This window comes from Hyalella azteca, unplaced genomic scaffold, assembly GCF_000764305.2.
Source record: "Hyalella azteca isolate HAZT.00-mixed unplaced genomic scaffold, Hazt_2.0.2 contig7177, whole genome shotgun sequence".
In the NCBI taxonomy this organism is placed as follows: Eukaryota; Metazoa; Arthropoda; class Malacostraca; order Amphipoda; family Hyalellidae; genus Hyalella; species Hyalella azteca.
This window is the reverse complement of record NW_025937306.1, coordinates 325,412-344,805: the sequence shown is the minus strand read 5'-3', so window position 1 is coordinate 344,805 and position 19,394 is coordinate 325,412. Positions and strand designations below refer to the sequence as shown.

General features: G+C 38.0%; 2 protein-coding genes across 3 annotated transcripts in view; both read right to left on the bottom strand.

Annotated features, from left to right (window-relative positions):
- LOC108668193 (protein enabled) overlaps positions 1-6,893 on the bottom strand; it is a 66,291-nt gene extending 59,398 nt beyond the window's left edge. Inside the window, exon 1 of the mRNA XM_047881147.1 lies at positions 6,752-6,893. Coding sequence (XP_047737103.1) covers positions 6,752-6,756 — 5 coding nt within the window. The 5' untranslated portion in view covers positions 6,757-6,893. The remainder of the gene's footprint in view (positions 1-6,751) is intronic.
- Positions 6,894-8,739: 1,846 nt separating this feature from the next.
- On the bottom strand, positions 8,740-19,084 carry LOC108668200 (chromatin target of PRMT1 protein). Of its 2 annotated transcripts, none has more exons than XM_018155372.2 (7): positions 19,016-19,084; positions 12,792-12,847; positions 12,283-12,424; positions 11,458-11,648; positions 11,120-11,328; positions 10,595-10,676; positions 8,740-9,301 (listed from the first exon to the last, which is right to left on the bottom strand). In XM_018155372.2, exons 2-7 carry the CDS (start codon positions 12,845-12,847, stop codon positions 9,244-9,246), a joined length of 738 nt encoding a protein of 245 aa, XP_018010861.1. In that variant the 5' UTR covers positions 19,016-19,084; the 3' UTR covers positions 8,740-9,243. The 2 variants fall into 2 exon arrangements, with proteins under 2 accessions (XP_018010861.1, XP_047737099.1); XM_047881143.1 differs by having other exon boundaries at positions 18,961-19,026.
- Between the last annotated feature and the right edge of the window lie 310 nt (positions 19,085-19,394).

Here is a 19,394-nt window from a genome sequence, read left to right as displayed (position 1 = left end):
CTATCAATATGTTTGAAGTTCTGAGACAAGTTTTAGCAGTTGGACGGCATTGGATAGAGAAACGTGGCTTCATAACTCAGACATAATGTACCGTACATTGCGATTATCACAAAATCACTTAAACATCGCAGAGGCTAGAAAAATCTAAGACTTGTGCGCCAGACAATAATAAAATACAGCTCTTGAGTGTCATGCAAGAAAGCTAACGAGCTTCTCCACACAGAATTTCTTTCCAATTGTATTAAGTAACAAATTTGTTGAGCACCTACACTCAGTTGGTTATAAAAACGCCATCTATCTCATGCCCAAAACAGCGAACAGTAACACTGCGGCACTGCTCTAATGAGTTATTTTGGGCACTCGTGAAGTGGTTGCAGTGAAGTTGACGTATGACAGCTGCTGATTGACAGGCGCGCCGTTCAGAAGGCAGGTCGCAAGTACAGGGTGCGGCGCGGGAACTTACTTATTTGAATTGCGCGCCACGTGGCGGCCATTAGTCCTAGGAAGGTGGCGCCATGCGCAATATGGTGCGCGGGCTATGAAGTTTTTCGTCCACTCAGTTCAGTTGCGACCATGCAGTGGTCGAGAGAGGAGCTGTCTCTTATACACATCTAGATGTGTATAAGAGACAGGCATGGAGGTCACCTACAAGATGTAATATTCAAGAATTAAACTTGTAAGTAAACCCAACGAAACTTTAAATGTAGCTCTTTGTAAAAAAGAAAGAATTAAAACGCTATCTTTAATACTTTTTACTTTGTGATTTTTTTAAAAGAGTAAGTTCCCACGCCGCACCCTGTATAACACCAACGCCTGTGGCAACAATTTATGTGGCGACATGAACACATTTGGGGTCAATACTTCAGGAATGATCGATATTTTGTGATCATAAACATGAAGAACAAAACTTGCATGTCGAATCAAACAGTAGACACTACAAATGACAAATGAGTTTAAATAGCAAACAAGTGATTACGGAAACTATAATAAAAAATTCCCACAGCAAATTTTCGCGAGCATTTAACGATGCATTTAAGGCAACCAGAGAAATGACGCAACGACAATCCAAAACACGGTAAACTTGAGAGCGGAAGAGCAATTTCATGCTAGGAATAAACAGAACTTTCTGGCCGGCAAAGTGGTTCAAACTTGACTAGTTTCACAGAAGTTTGGTGGAGTGTTGTTAGATCTGCACCCGTCCTATAGCGGCGCATCATATCCTTCTATTTTGAACTGGACTGCAGAAACAGACGCTTGTTTGCAACTATTGCAAGTGCTTGAACGGGATGCTGAAGACCCCATAAGAGCATAACTGGCACACCGCATAAGACTTCATGCAGGGTATGTTGCACGTAGCAGCAGACGATGCGGTGTACAAAAAATACGACATGCAGTGAAGACTGCAGGCCAGGCAAGAAGACGTGCAATGAAGACTGCAGGCCAGGCAAGAAGACGTGCAATGAAGACTGCAGGCCAGGCAAGAGGACGTGCAATGAAGACTGCAGGCCAGGCAAGAAGACGTGCAATGAAGACTGCAGGCCAGGCAAGAGGACGTGCAGTCAAGACTGCTTTGCAGAGCCAGAATGTGGCGGCAAGACAGAGACTTGCGACGCGTATTTGTTTGAATGGCTGCTATTGAGCGGCTACCGCCACAGACGCCCTCGAGGACGCACTGAATGCCTCCTCTCAGGGCAGTGCGGGCACGACGACGGTGGGCACGATCACTGGGGTAGCTGAAACACTCCCTTCCACTCATTATTTTTAATCTTTATACATTCTCAAATTAGGTAAAGGAAAAAATAATACATACATACCAGGGAGAATAAGGTTGCTGCAGCATACCGAAACTTGCCCAGTATTCTATCAATAATTGTAATGCGTACTCAAAGAAGCAGAAAGGAATACACGAAGAAATAAATGCTCAAACATTGTAATGCGTGCTTCTATTAAGCTGGAGGGAATACACGTAACAATATGAGCTTAATACACATGTTAAGACCAGTACACTCACACGAGGAGCAATATACAGTTATGTACATTGCAATGTGTAGGAGCGCCGGCCTTGGTCACAAGTTTCGTAGACTGTCAGCGTCATGTGTCCAAAGCATTCAATCTTAATAGCACCACAGAGTAGATAGACGTGAGCACTGCAGCGGCGCTGCCCTACTTCGTACCACCCAGTAACAGCTTTACTTACTTAGCATTCTGTATTCTGTTCATCAGAAATATCTAATGTGTACTTCTGATATTAGGAAACCCTTGACTTTCAGCAGTTCACAAATTTGTTACTGAGCAAGTAATCAGCAGAACTGAATCCTGCTCTGAATGGAGGATACTTAATCAAAATTAATCACACCAGACTGCATTTTTAGACCACATGATGATCCATTACAGCGTGTCATGATTCAAGTTTTGTTACGTCAAGAGCCGAACCAACAGCCACACAAACAGTCACGGAAATACTGTATGCCTCTCTATAATATTATACATAAATACTAATGTCTCAACGCACATTTAATGCTTTATATAGGGGAAATGCAGCCTTAAATTCATTGCGCGAAAGCATAAGCGACATGCAACAATAGTAGCAACTAGCAATAGCGACAGCTCTAATATCAATAGTATCATCATCAGCAGCACCAGCACCAGCAGCAGCACCAGCAGCAGCACCAGCTCAGCAACTCCCACAGCATCACCAGCAGCACCAGAACAAGCACCAGCACCGGTGATACAAGCAGAACAAAAGAAGCAGTACATGCAGCAGCAACAGCAACAGCAGCTGCACCAGCAGCGGCACCAGCAGCAGCACTAGCAGTACAAGCAGCACCAGCCGAGCAAGCAGATCTCAAGCAGCAGCACCAGCAGCAGCAGCACTAGCAGTACAAGCAGCACCAGCCGAGCAAGCAGATCACAAGCAGCAGCACTAGCAGTACAAGCAGCAGCACTAGCAGTACAAGTAGCAGTACAAGCAGCACCAGCCGAGCAAGCAGATCACAAGCAGCAGCACCAGCAGTATCACAAGCAGCACCAGCAGTACAAGCAGCACCAGCCGAGCAAGCAGATCACAAGCATCAGCACCAGCAGTATCACAAGCAGCAGAGGCATCCCTTAAAGCTGACCAAACACGAACCAGGCAAAGAAACGGCGTCCGCTAAAAGAGTACCCGCGTCAGGGCAACGGGAACGAAACTATACAGACGCACGCAATAAAATTTAAGAGATTAATCTGCAGGTAATCCGTCCATGTCAAAACCTTCACATTCTTGTAAGCACAGACGCCACACCGTAAGATAACATCTTTTGTTTTTGTGTGTGTTTTTGATTTGGTAAAACGAATAAATTTAGGCCGTCTAAAATTGAAATGATCGTAGAGCTGAGTCCAAGACAACGCAGAGCGAGTTGAACTTGAAGGTAAGTCTGAATGAAGTCAACATGTAGATCAGGTGTGCAGCGCTTAGCTCAGAAAAATGCGTCTGCTAATGAGAGTCCCTCAGATACACGGCTTATCTCTGCACTCGTCCTTCATAAAACTCGGTGAGAAGGTCCATTCAGATCACACTTCATTTGCTGTTTTTTCTGCGAGAACAATTGCGATACTTGGAAACAAATAATTTGGTCCAATTGAAGGAGAAAACTAAAAGAAACAATAGAAGCAAATCAGATGTTTACCCGAGCGTGAGTACACGAATCATTTGACGATTCCAATGATTGTTGAAACGTGTATTTGTGACTACGAATTTTAGTGAAGCAAAACCGCGCAAAAATGTAGAGACGAAGACATGCTCGGGTACAACGACGAAGGTTGTGATGGCTGCAGNGTGATGAACACAATGAAGACTGTCATCAAAGACGTGCTGGTGATGAACACGACGAAGTTGATGATCGTTGCAGCACGACGATGATGAGTGCTATCAAAGCCTGGTGCTGCAAAGCCTGGTGCTGCTGCTTGTGACGGGCACAACGAAGGATGTGATTAATGCAGTGCGACGATGATGCTTCACAGGAATACCCGTTGACTGCTCTGACGATTTGTACCGAAGTCGCCAGAAGAAAATTCATTCATTTTTCGTGAAGCAAACGAGTATTAGAATTCAGACTGACTAAATGGAATGCAAGAAGCAAAATATGAGCCGCTAAGCGTGTCATCAGAAATGCCCAGCGCAGCGGCCAGGACTCCCCACACGAGAGCGATCATGTCGCACAGGATATCCTGCCCTGTTTAATAATACGACAGGCGGTTTATAGGAGGCCGCCGAATGACCGGCGCTGGCTTGGCCCTCCTTGCCAATAGAGCACTGATGGCTCAAGAGACTTTGCCAGGGCTGAGCAGATAGGCAAGCGCAGCATCCTCTGTCCTTCACAACACAAAAACATAACCAAATAGGCAAAAACAACATAAGTTAATGCCAAACATGCGCCTCCTTTGAACGAACATTTCAAATTCTACATGACTCGCGATTCTGAAGGTTCCTCAGTCTGATATCATGTTTTTCTATACATTTTACTGGATAATAGCTCAGACAATGTAAAATGGTGAACAGAATAGCTTTTGTTTAATAGAACATACAAACTTTTGAGACCAGTGCATTCTAGAGCAAATGTCCCTAGGAAATTTGAAGTGAATGATGGAGAACATGTGATAGCAAAACCACCAAACTTTTAGTTTGATCTCCTGTCTATTCAAATGAGATAGATCAGTAATGTGTTCTGTTTAATCAGAATGCTAAAAGAGTACAAAAATACACAAAAATATGCAAAAAATGTATGAATATACCTACACAAAATGCCCTGCATTTAGTGTATAATAAAGTACTGGTATTGGGGAAAAATCACAACTTTTCAAAAGGCACAGGAAATGTGTGCTTGATGAGTACTTTAATAATTTTGAAAAAAAATTATATATAGGTATTTAATCAAAATTAAATAATAATAATTTTGATATCAATTTTGCCACTGCACTTTCAGAATAATTCAGAATTAACTCAGAAAAAAGAAAACTTCCTGGCAGAACACAACAAGAGAAGCATAATGCAAGTTAAGAGGAGAAGGAAGATAAATAATATATCTTATCTAGGTAAATGTATACAATAAATAACTGAAACATGGATGCATTATTGTGAAATTAAACACATAATTCATACAATTATATTATTATTATATTATTTATAACAAATAGACAATTATAGCAGAGTCCAAACTAATTTTAAACATGAAAGTAAAGACAATAAATAAGTATTTTAAAACTATTAAAGTTTAAGGATATAGGAAGTCATCCAAGCTATTTTGGACAAATTAAAAATTGGAAACTTGGCAACATTGTCATATTCTGAGAAGCTAATCAGCAAATCTCTTATCTTGGTTGTTAGCAGGAACACAATCGATACATCCATGATTGTCGATTGATCTATTCAATATTTTAAGCTAAAAAATTAGGAAAGTACAACAATGTTACTTGACTTTCATAAATGCTTTTCATCTTTCTCCATTACATCAAGAGACACTCTAATCTGGACATACTTGTGGCACCTACAGAAATACACTGAAATGCAGTTATGCAGGATATAGGTAAATATAATTCTTTCACTTAATTGATAGATATGTTATATTAAAGCATTGGTATTGCTCATTATGATAGAAATTCATTATTAGTAAAGTCTTACCAAATATCTTGATATTGCCTAAATACATAAAGAACAGGCATAAGGCAATAGCTATGTGATAAGAAGCTTGACTACCTTATTATGATTTTGTCCTTGATAATAAAAAATCTAATTATGACAACCAACAAATTTCAAACTCAAAATAATTCATTATGTGCCAGACTGTTAAGGCACTTCAATGGTCAACTGTCAACAGGCACCAGCAATTCATGAAACTCTCACACACTCAAGCTTTGGGAATAAAACTATGAATAAAGTTTTCAAAATTATGTTAAATTATCCTGATCTCTATTTTTTACTCACATATGTCTAGGAGAGAATAATTAGATTCAAGATTAATTCAGTAAATTAAAAATGTGATATCAAATTAAACTAGGTACTTTGTGACTTGTGTATACAGTAACACTAACAGTAATACAGCAAGCACAGTTTAGCATGCTAAGTTTATTATAGAAGAATAATACTGAATAGGCTTAACAAGGGAGTCAAGTTGACACTTGTCTAGCCACATGTCCCACTGTAGTGACAGTACTACAACACATTGGTGATTGGTCTAATAAAAGTGTCCTTAGATTAGTGTAATTATTCATTTCTAGAATACTAGCCAGGCATAAGCCATCTCCCAATAGATTCGATCTATTAATCTATTTAATATACCGAATTGTACCAAAACGTTCCACTATAATCGAAACAGCTTGGAAATATAAATTCATGTTGCGCTAGAACAATTGAAATTGTATTTACGAAATTGCGACCAAAATTAGCTTTATTGTCGACTAATGTCGAGTATTTCTTCATTGTTTCAAGCCATACCAAATGAATTCCGGCATGTTCCACTTCCAAGATTGGTACAAATTTTTAGTAAATACAGGGTAAAAAATCCAACAGTTAAGCAAAACTTTCAGAAAATAAGTAATATTTTCACTTTCCCGAGATAACGTAACAGGTTTGGGGCAAGGACAATAAAAACAAGTTACATGGCAGAACGACAGTAGCGGCGTTCGCGTCGAGGGCGTGCACCCGAAGCATCGGCGAGAATCATCTGCTAGGTTCTCAGCAACAACAAACTTAGGTTATGAAGTATATTCTTACCTCATGGTGACAAAGTCTGTAACTTCACGTCATAAATAGATGCATCCAACCACTGCACATTGGTATAATTCCATAAAAGCACGAAAACATAAAACAGGCTCACTACGGCGAGCGGCACAACCTCACTCTAGCACCGATTCATGCAAACTGTTCCAAAGTTGCGGAACTTTTCTTTAGAAAGATTTCAACAGGAACTGAAGTAATTAATTTAGGAAGATTTCAACAGAAACTGAAGGCTGGGATTGAGAAACGCGAAGCCTCGGACAGGTTTCCTATGGAGTTCTTCACCTATTACTATTAGACTTGACTTTACTTCACTCATAAATGAGATAACGATCAGAAATTTTCCATGCTTATCTAGTTATTTATTTACAATCCGTGGACTGGAACAAAAATAAAGAAACTTTGCACATCAGTTATTATAGATGAAAATACTGCACTTTCATGTTCATTAAACCGGGCGATTTAGTGCATTTTTTTTAGACTTCTTCTGCCTAATAATGAATGGAAGTTTTGCTTCTGTTCTTCGAGTTCAGTGTGGTACCAAAGGTTAGATGGTCAAAAAATATGACCAAACAATATTTATAAATTAGAAAAATTGAAGAATCATTTCCACGGATTGATATTAGCTTCAGCATCATTTTTGTAAGAAAGAATAGTATTCAACAGTGGGAGATAATCTAATAATTTTATCGATAAATGTACTAGAACAAACAATATGAAAGCGATTGTAATATCAGGCCTTCAATTAATATTAGATGAGCAAATAAAAAATGCATCCACCGGGCCTTAAATAAATCCATTTGCAATTTGAAATCGGACTCGAAAAACATGGGCTGCACGCGCTAATAATAGCACGCGCTGTGTTAGCAACAGATTTTCCATTAGAAACCTCCATCACACATCGCCGCACTGACATCAACACTCGTAATTATAGTGGTGTTGCTTCTGCGACAGGCACTGGCTTATTCATGTTGTGAAAACAAATTAACAACTTAACAAGACCTACATTACCAAACAACCAATGGATTGCTTTATTTTATCGACGAATCCAACAATAATCAGCAGTCTTACCACGTTGAACGTGTGCGACCGAGTGATACAAATTAATAATAATAATATAAATTGCCCGAATGCTTAAAGACTCCACGGCCCATTCAATCGAAATCTTGGCAGGATAATAAAATAATAAAACGGTTTGGGACGCATTTAATCAAATCAAAATAGACAACCACTGGGAAATTAATATAAAGAAAACGAGGCAGTGCAGGATTAGTGCATGCTTTGTCGTACACAAATATTAATCAAATATTGCGTTTTAAACAATTTTTGGAACCACTCAACCCGACAGCAATATGGCCCATTAATACACACCTAGCATCTTACAAATCCACGAAGCAAACGAAAATGCATCTAATAACCGAGCGGACAAACTAATGAACAAATTCGTGTAAAAACCGAAAACAACATTGGGCTTCGGCAAACAATAACTAATACAGTGAGAAATAAATTCGCGAGAATGCTATGCCTATGGTTAGTAAGAATCAAGAGCAGATGCGATGCCAAATAGGTAACTCATCTCAGCGCCGTGAACTCTCTGGCACGAATGTGAAGATGACAACCAAGTGGCTGGGCAAGTGGACTATTTATTAGTCCAAATCTCTACACGTCGAATACAGAATAGACGAATTTCCCAACGTGATATGAAAAGAAATTGTAATCACTAGAATAATAATAGAGTATTGCTAGAACGCAAAAAATTAAATCCTATAACAGATATAAAAAACACCTGGTTCCAAGATGGTAGCCTGAAATTTGAAAAGGCGTTCAAAACCAAAACCAAAAAGGCAAAGTATGCGCACGCGCTTTTAAAGTCATGGCTTAATATCCCAACAGCGTGAGAAAATAGCTTTGATCACAATAGTTGAAATGACTTCAGAAAACATAATGGTGCCCAAAAAATCACAATATTGTCCCATTTTTTTTTCTTTTGACATTTAGAATGAAAAATTGCAAGTAATCACGTCCGACCAATCATGGAATTCCATAGCCATGTGTAAAAGTAGTTCGATTCTCGAATGTTAACACTAGCCACGCAAGCCAGTAATTCAGGGACAGCGGCAATTCGCTTCCAGGTGTGATGGATTCAATTTAGGCAAATTTCGGTAAGAGGCCGCGACATTGCCCCTGAGATACTACAACACTGCAATGACAATGAAGTAAATTTCTCACGGGAGAAACACGTAGGTGCAGAATAAACGTCTCAAATTTCGAATAAACTCATACCGATATAAATACCTAATTGTAACTATGGCTACCAGCATAGTTTTCATTAGCTTATTCAGCTAATAGAACAAACCATGATCACCGAACTATTGTTAAAGTATAAATAATACAGAATGATGGTAATCTAACAGGAGACTATTTTATGACCGTGTGGATCGTACACGCACGCGCGTAACACAAGGAACAGCTAAAGCCGGTTGCTCCTATTAATTGCCATCGCCCCACTGTTGACTGTAGCCTCCTCTTCCGCCACGCCCTCGCCCTCTGCAAAATACAAACGAGGTAATTAAAATTCCCGAAAGAAAATTATACTAAAAAGTTGAACTCTATTCAGGGCCTGTGGTATCAAAAAGAGTAACAAGTACATAATGCCATCAAATAATCACTGACGTCTTATCAAGCTAAACCTGCCAAGCGACGACGTGAAATCGGTCGCTATGTGTACTTAGACGAGTTTAAAAATACGGCCCCAGAAGTTTGAAGCGATAAGCGACTACGTATAAGTTCAATAGCTGAGAGGCTCTGCCGAAAACGAAAGAAAAAAATAGCGGGACAGAGGGTAAAATTTGTCCCGAAATAAACTTATCAATCGCGACAAAACTTGTCTCCAGGACTTTAAAACTTATTTTCAGGTAATTAAGAAACAATACGAAACAAATAGATACAAAACGAGACGTGACGTTACGAGACAAGGCGTGTCTTAAATATTCAAGGCAAAACAATACCTACCGGTATATTGCTTACTATACGCAACAAAACGCAACATTCCGTACGCGTGGTTAATGAATGCCAAGTTAGCCTATGATTGTCAATAGGCAGTTGCCAGTCATGAGCAGATTCAGGGACATTTGACTGCAACTAATTTGGCAGTTAAATTCGTGGGTAAACTTGGCGATGTATGGCTGAATATTTAGTAAATGATGTTGCTGTTGAGCTTTTAATCGTACATGACGAGAAACATACGAGTTCAGTTCGCTTAATGGCATCATCGCGAGTCGTTGACGTTGTGTCGATTGTTCAGCCGCTTAAAAGAGTGTGGAAGGGCTTTCTCAGGCCCAGGAAGATGTCACCGGAGTAAGCAGTGGTAACCGGAAACATTTTAAGGAGCAAAGAACAGGCGAGACCCGTGATAACCGAGGTACTGACCAGGCCAATAGTCGTTGCAAACTTCGTGGCAATATTTACAAGTTCAATGATGGCATAACACCAGGCATATGTTGACACCTTCTCCGTGCCTACCCTGGTTAGCTCAAAAGCCTGGAGAAATGTAATGCCGGCCTAAACGAACTATGATGTGGCATTAGATGAACTGGAGAATGTCTGCAATTAATATGAGGCTTCACTGAATTTTAAAAGTCCATACTTACATAAGAATAGTTGACGTCTTGTCTCCGTTTTGTCCCGGAATTCCCACAGGGTGATGAAAATTTTCCCGGTTTTTATTTCTAACCTGGACAAAACGTGTTGTCTCGTTTCTTCTCGAAAAAGTACCAAATGCAGAAGTCTAGTTAAATTGATGGCAAACACGATAAATTGGCTGAGGACTAAAAATCTCACCTGAAAGTGCGGTTCTGGTAAGGTCCTGCTGAAGGCCTGGTAGCGCCTCGCCCTCGAAATCCGCCCCTGCCTCGCACGCCTCCTGTCGTCATGTACACAAGCTTCAGCGACCACATAGTCAAGAAATGTTTTTCTAAAACGTGAAAATTCCATTAAATCGATCTATAAAATGATAACATCGAAACATAGGAAAAAACACGAATCAATCACTACATTACCCCCACTTTAAAAATTTTCATACATACCACCAAGATTACCTAGTTTAATTCCAGCCTTTTGTTGTTATTCAGCCTAGTGGCCCCAAAATTATTAAGCCACCTTTTTAAAAGCATTATGCTCTAATATGCAAGAAAAATTAGAAGCAAACTCTAGATTATGATAGAAGCTATCTCTAAGCTGCAGCTACCTAGCTAGAAGTTGAGTAGCTACGTTCTTGCTACCTCAAACTTCATTGTTTTTTTAAGCTTAGAAGTAACTCATAAGAAATTCAGTCAAGGAAGATAAGAAGTTCCCGCCTGAAATTACCTCTAGTTGAGGCACCTCTGACGAAGGAGGTCTGGACAGGCCGGAAGGACCCACGCGTGTATGCCGCTGTGCCGCGACGAGTGAAAGCAGGCTGTGATAAACGCCCCTGCACGGCAAGTCGTTTCTTGATAGGCAGGGAGGTGGCAGGTGAAGCTGCGTCATTACGTGCTCCAGTTGCTCCTATCCGGCTGGTGAGTGGAGCTCCCGTTCTGTTGAAGTTAGAAAAAGTTAGTATAGTTAATTTGTTGAGTGATGAAACATAGTATCCTGAAGCCCTTCTTAGTTTCAGATAATTTCATGACATGAAAGTAGACCTAGACATTGCCAATAATAATTACCTGAAGTTGATGCCTCTGACACTTCCTCGGATGCTTCCACCCCTCAAAATCCTGCCTGTTCCTCGTGTTGTGAAAGTATTTCTGTTGGTAACAGCCTGCATCATCGGCACGGTGTTAACGGCTCCTTGGGCGCCTTGCAGCAGGCCTCTACCGCGGCCACCACGGCCACGACCACGGCCTCGACCGCGCTGCTGCACAAGAAGAAAAATGTCAAAACATGCCAAGCATTAATGTGTTTATTGTTAATTCCGTGGTCTTAGATTTTCTTCAAACATTTTTGATGATCTGCATACCTAAGAACCTTAGTCGAGTAACTTGTATAAAATCATTAAAAAATGTTTTGAATTAGATGACACAAATCCTAAGTCTTAAAACTTCCTTGTACCTTGGTGGTATCAGAATTTTTCATTCCTCTAAATGATATTTTTTGCTTACAGCAAGATAACTTGCCAGGATACTAGATAATTCAGGCATGGACTGATTAACATAAAGCTTACAAATGAAGAATAACCACTTGCAATATGTTAAAAAATTTGGGACTATAAAATTTATTTGCAAAATTATTAGGTCTCCTTACAATATTCTGTAATTCCAAATGAAACTTCAGGTAGAAGCAAGTCATTTATAAACCCTACAGTGGTCACATGTGAAAATTGACCAGATTTCATGCTTTTTTGGTAGGTTTTGTTATGGTCAAATTTTGCAGGCATAGATTAGATGTGTAATCCATGCCATATATGATAAAGGCCATATATAATCCACACATTGACTGTAGGGTTAAGGAAACCAAGTAATGAAACAAATTCTCCGTACACATAAACATACCGTACTGCCAAGAGCAGCTATGACTGCTGGTCTGTGCTCCATCTGTTGAGCTAATCGCATATTCTTGCGAGATGCCTGCACTATTTGCCTCCGCTGATCAACCCCATCAGTTGTGTCCGAAATCTCCCGTAGGCTGGTGAACCTAGAAATACATGGTTGCTAGACATTGGACAAAATTACAACCAAAGGCATCAATATTGTAATTAGTGACAATTTTCATACATAATGATTACATTAGAACTAAAAAAGTTATTCTGAACCAGAATAATTAGATCTTTATAAATGGTTATTTTCTAGCATAAATACAATAGAGAAATTATTCATAAATCATTAAAAAATGCCATAATAATTTTCAAACACCATTAAATGCTTACCTTTACTTACACAATGTTGAATGAAATACCAATAAAACTGTAAACAATCAACAAGAGACAGCTAAATGTTTATGGAAAAATGATACAACTAGGAGCTCAGCCCAACAATCTGCACACAGATGGGATGAAGCTCACCTGTCATTGAGAGACATCCGTGAAGTGGACTTCAAGGTTATCCTGTTGAGCGGCATCTGAAAATCATACAAATTTGATTTTTGTAAAGAAAAATTAGAATGACCAAATAAAAATAATATTTTGTGACTCAAACTAGTATTCTGCTCAATGATTTCTATACCACATCAAACCATATATATGCGTTAACATGATAATTTTTCTACATTTTCTTCTCTAGGTTTCAGTAAGATTCAGTGAAACAATGCAGTTATAACATCACTTTGTGGATTTGTAAGGTATCCCTACAACTATACAATCTTCAACTAAACAGTTTGAGAGCAGTCAATGTGTGGGACATTTTGGCAGGAGTGTGGTACTCAACTAAGGAAGTTAGAATTTTCATGAAGTGGTGCATCCATGAACTGTGATATTCAAGATCAAACCCAAATACAAAATTCTGGAGCCTTGAAATTTCATACCAAGCAAAACAATGTGATATTAGAGTCTAAATATATCAGGAAAAAGTAACATTTTTCAAATCCTGCATGTATCATATTAGATCCAGCAATAAAGAACAAAAAATTTTAATAAAAATTAGGAAAAATTTTGGAATTGAGCAAGTTTTCAGGCTGGCTTAGTTATGAATATGAAAAATATGGTTTATGAATATTTGTAACAAAAAAAAATAATTCTGAATATATGAAAAAAAATATATGGCCAATGCATGATAATTTGACCCATTCTGGAGAATTGGTAGCAAGGATTGGATTTTTCCTTCTTATGAGTACAATCTCACAGCTTCAAAGTGACAAATTTTCAATTCATTTAAAATTTGCAGCCCAATTGTGAATTGTGTACTTTTATCAACAGTTAGACAGGAGCAAATTCATCTAGCAGGAATTTCATGGCTCCTAAAAATGGTGAGAAAGCTCTGGTTGCTGCTCAAATGGTAGATAACTATGGATAAATTGATTATCACTGCTGTCACTGTGTGTAACACCAGCTTGTTTTGATTGCTTGTATCTGTCACCTACAGTGACAGTGCAGCAAACATAATGCGCATATGTCTGCGCCAGTCTTTGTGCATTGGCCATTTTAATTTTAATGCACATTCATCTGTGCCAGCTACATAGTGGAAACCCGAATTTTTAGAATCACTTTATTTTTAATTTTCTCATCTACTCAAGACTAACACAAAATCTTATGCATGATAATGCTGGTATCCATAATACTATTCTGGTCCACTTATAGGAATAAAAGTCTTGAGGAAGAGTTTAAAAGTCTCTGCTTTGCTACTATTGCCAGTCACAGGGTGCGTATTGGTATTTAGAAAAAAATTCCATGACTTTTCCATGGCCTGGTTGTAGTAATCTTTGATTGTTAAATGAAAAGAGAATAGTTGACACAGCAGAACCAAACTTTGCCAGAACATGTAAAAGATGTGTATCAAACCTACGCACCCACTTGTATATTTAGCTGATCTTATAATTTTATAATGAATCCATTTTTCTCCGCTGTTTCAAATGGAACCGCTCGGCATTAATGGGGTTAACATGCGCAGCACAGAAAAATACTTCATTTTTTCTTAATTTAGTTGCAAATTCCATGACTTTCCATAACCTGAAATGAAATCCCATGACTTTCCAGGCCTGGTAAATGAACCATCAAATTCCATGACTTTCTAGGTCTTCCATGACCGGTACACACCCTCCAGTCAGCATGCATTGGCCTATCAATCAGAATCGTATTGAGCATACATCCAAGCCAATCAAGTCGCATTGGCTATACCATAAAAGGAGGTTACTAAGACTCTCGTGGTTACTTAGACCATTTTTTGTTTTTTCAACAAAAACCCCCATAACTCAAAAATTATTTGACATAGAAAAATTTTGTCAATGGGCATTAAAGGCCTAATACTGAGGCTGTGTAACACAATAGAAAGATAAAAAAATTATGCATATCTAATAGGTTAAAAAATGAAAAATGTGACCCACGAAAAAGAGCTAATATTTAAAGCCTGTTGTAGAACCGCTTCCAATTTTTTTTATTTTTTGGTAAAATAACTCCAGGTTTTGGTACATTGTAGTAGAACTTTTCTAGTTACATATGCAAATGACAAATTTGAGGAAAGTGTCATAGTTTGCAAATGGGGGGCCCTGGCCCCAAAGGAGGGAACTTAGACCACCTAATGTCAGCACTGACGAGGTAACATGGACCGGCTTAGAAATTAATTTAAAATTACCATATATAACATATTTTATGCTTGATATACCTATTAATGTTTTTCTTTATGTTTTAGGCTCTACAGACTCTAATTATTGCTAGATATTAAGTTCAAACTTATAGGTATTGACCTTAGTTCAAGATGCCTAGGACCTAATACCCATAAACATTAGGTAGTCTAAGTCTCCCCATTTGCAAACTATGACACTTTCCTTAAATTTGTCATTTGCATATGTAACTAGAAGAGTTTTACTACAATGCACCAAATCCTGCAGTTTTTACCAAAAAATAAAATTGATTTTACCACCTAGTCTAAGATACCCCAAGAGTGGGGGGTAACAAAGGCCATCACTATTTTTGAAATTACATCAAAACTATGAGAGGCAGGAGCCAGCAATTTATGGTGAGTGAACCTTGAGTATAGACCTGTATTTTGCATGTTTCAATTTAAGTTTAATTTAGATAGTAAAAAAATTACATTATTTAAAAAAAAGTAGTCTAAGTAACCTCCTTTTACGGTATTAATCATAATGCACGTATGTCTGTGCAGATCATCACTCATTGGCCAATAAGCGTAATGGACATACACCCATGCCAATCATTGAGCATCAGCCATATTGGCAACTACACTATGATCATAGCTTGGCAACTTTGGAGCAATGAATTAAGTGTTCTCAAGCTATGTTGTCCCATCCTTTTCAGTCTGGCAAAAATATGTCATTTTTCTTAGTATCAGAGTAGTTTGTAGATACAAATCCTCATGTGTTACCCGCAAACCTAGTTAGCTATGACTCCAGTGTCACTGAGAGCTTGCCTCAGAAGCTGGGTCTACAGCTTATTCAGCATATGGGTCACATTCACAAGGACAAGAAACCGGTGAATGAGGTACAAAGTCTATAAATGGGCTGGGAATCTTGGCAGGGCCCCAGTAACTAAAAGTCTAAAAATTGCAATAAAACTTGCATTAGACTGATTAGAGCTACTTCAACCTTAGCCTATACCTGCATCATAACTCTTGCGTATTACCACCCCATATCAAGATAAGTTCTCTAGATAGATCTTATCTTAATTATTCCTTACCAACTTAGTCAACAAATCGCGGTCCTTACGTTCAGGTTAAAATATATAATAAGTCCGGAGGTGCATAAATATGCATCCTGACATTAGTTTTTACTAAAAAACATGGCCCAATTGTGATGTTTACTTTCCAAACAGGAGAGAATTAATCTAGCGCTAGTTGCAAAAAGTCCTACTTTTTTCTGAAATATTGTGGCTCTACTATCATATAATTTTAGTGGGTATGAAATTTCATGACTTTATTATCATGTATTTTTGTTTGATTAAAGATATCATGGTTGACAAATGTGACATTTCATTGAATTTTCAACTTCTGCAGTACTTAGTCCCACGCTTTGCAGAAATAACCTGCGTAACGAAGTCAGCTCAAAACATTTTGCTGGAGATTGCATACTTGTGGTCACGTCAGACTGTATTATCACACATTCAATTGCCTCTAAAGTAAATACAGATGTAATCGTTGCTGTTTCTAGGGAAAAATTAGATATTTTTGATACAACATGCACAGGACTTCATAAGTTCATAAATGAGTTTACTCATCAAAAATGGCTCTACATAGCCAGGATTATGAAATTTATGGCTCAAAAAAATGGAATCAAGGCTTGCAAATTCATAATGCCATGGCTCAAAAAAATCCAGTTGCCCTTTAGGGAGTAGATATTTTCCTCACTAGATCTAGCAGAAATCTTGTGGCACCAAAAATGGCAGGAAAACTCCAGTAATCATGTTACAGCTAAAATTGTAGCCTTGTAGCTAGGTATATTTTCTATATTACATATATAACTCAAAAACTGTATAAGCTATGCCAAAAGCTATCCAAGAACTAGAAAAACATCCCCATGAAATGATGAATCAGAAAAAATTCATGATAGGGTAAACGCGGTATATTCCGACACATTAAGGACGCATCGAGAAATGAAAAACTATAAAAAAACGTATGCGTTACGTAAGTTCTGTTGCCTTCACGTGACTCTCAATACACTTCACTATGCGTCAGCAACGATGAAACGTCACAAAATGTTGCCATATTTATTAAAAAGCCTTTAGAATGGAAACCTACAAATCCCTATATTCCGTCACTGTGTTTGGCAATATTCAACAGTGGTGAGTCGTATTGCGTCAGCGCTTCAAATTTAACTGATACGTAATGCCGACATCAACGTATTCGAATTCCGTTCGCTGTATTGGGATACAACACGGCTTTGAATTAGAACACTAACAAATATTGAACACTACTTAATTACGTTTTAATTAACAGCTATTAGGCTTTTAATTAAGCAAATTTCAATTTTTATACAAAGCTTGGAACAATCTGTGTGTGTCCAATTCAAGTTGTGTTGGAATTAGTTTTGATGGGTCTAAATCCATCACTCAACTTAATCATCTATTAATTTATTTACGACTTGAAATCAGCAAATACAAGTTTACTTAAAGGATTCCTAATATATTCACAGACGTATTTAAAAGTCTCAAACTTAAAATGATCTCACCAGGTGGCATGCATTGTCTCTCTTTGGATCTCAATATTTTCCCACTAGATGGCCAAGACCTAGTGTTTTTGCAGTATTTCGACACGCAAATGTGACGTCACCATTTCAACCATCAATGAACGCATGGAACTAAACAAAGCTTAATATAAAGGAAAAACTCGAGAAGTGACGGAATTACCTACGATGTCGGAATATATCGCGTTTACCCTAATTTCAAATATCAGGTATACATTTACAAAAATTGCTTCCTGCAGCCTGCACCCTGCAGTTACTAACAAATAAGTAACATGAGTGAATGATACATGAGGATGAGTAACATGACCATTTTACAAGTGACTATTAGAAACTGCAGGTTTAAATAGGTAGGCTGGTAGGCAGATTTACTCTTTTTTTCTTTCTCACTATGGCCTTTTCCCAATTTCTTCTTTTCAAAAAAAAAACTTATTTTCACTTTTAAATACTACCAGCAATAGCAAAATGATTATTTTAACACAAAATTTTTAAATTTTAGGAAACTTCTGACATAGGTAGGCTACCACACTCAGGATGATGTGTGTTTTCGGTGAATTTTCCCTTGCATTTTCACTTTTTTTAAGCTATTGCTGTGCACAGTTCGCGCAATGTAATGAAAATTGATTATCTTCGCCGCTTCGCGCACGTGTTCGCGCAATCCCGGGATTCCCGGCCATCTTTATTTTAGAAGAAATTTTCTCCAAAGTCATATGGCAACACTGAACACTGTCTGTTTACATTTCGTATGTATAACAGCCGCAGTTAACGATTACCGTACATTCCGTAGCCGACAAGGCGGACAACCGGAAGAGTCTTAGTCAGAAGTAACCCGGACATGTCTTACATTTTATTATTATCGGTTCGACTCGCATAGTCAATATACTCACATATATTGTCGACTAAAATAGTAGAACTATTTTAGACTAAAATAGTAGAACTATTTTAGACTAAAATAGTAGAACTATTTTAGCTTTCTAAAGTACGGCGCACGGCGCATTTTTTTACAAACGTAGTACGGCACACCGCGCAGGTCGTTAAAATGACAAAATAAATTCCCGCGCTTCTGGCACATCTTCCTGACCATGGGTAGGCTAAAAGGAAAGTAGGATTAGCTAGTAAAAAATAGAAATTAAGATTAGATATATCAATGATAGAATAATTTTGAATTATATATATTTACTGGAAGTAGAGATTTTTTCGCATTTTTTTTCTAACTGCACCAATCAAGACTTAAAAAATACTAAAGTAAATAGATTGCTATTCTGTCAATGACACAAATCACACAATAAGCATTGATTTCTTGGTCAAACTAACATAGACAGATCAATAGTACCTATCAATGTTAATTTCAATTTTTATAAATCATATGAATAATGTATGATGCATACCATTTTGAGATGCAATCCTTAATATATTTTCAAACGGCGAGATTCACCAATTTACCTTGGCTTCTAAGCGAGAAAGCTTGTTGGGACTTGAGAGCTTGTTTACATGGGGTATGGGCAATAAAATTTACCCCAAGTACGTCAAACCGACCAAAAAATGTGAGATGTGATGTAATTAATAAAAACTTTATAAAATTCTGTCAAAAGTGATGGAAATGAATTTTTCCAACCCAATAAGGAAAATTTACTGCATATGAAGTAATTAAAGAACTAGTTTGATATTTATATCAGATCACAAAGATTTGCTTACGCGAAAGTTTTGCAATTACACTTTCAATTAAATAAATAGCAATATTTAGCCAATGTTGAAAAATATCAATTTAGTATAAAAGTTTTTATCTAAAAGAGTAGTAGAGTCCTGGAGCTAGAAAATGACC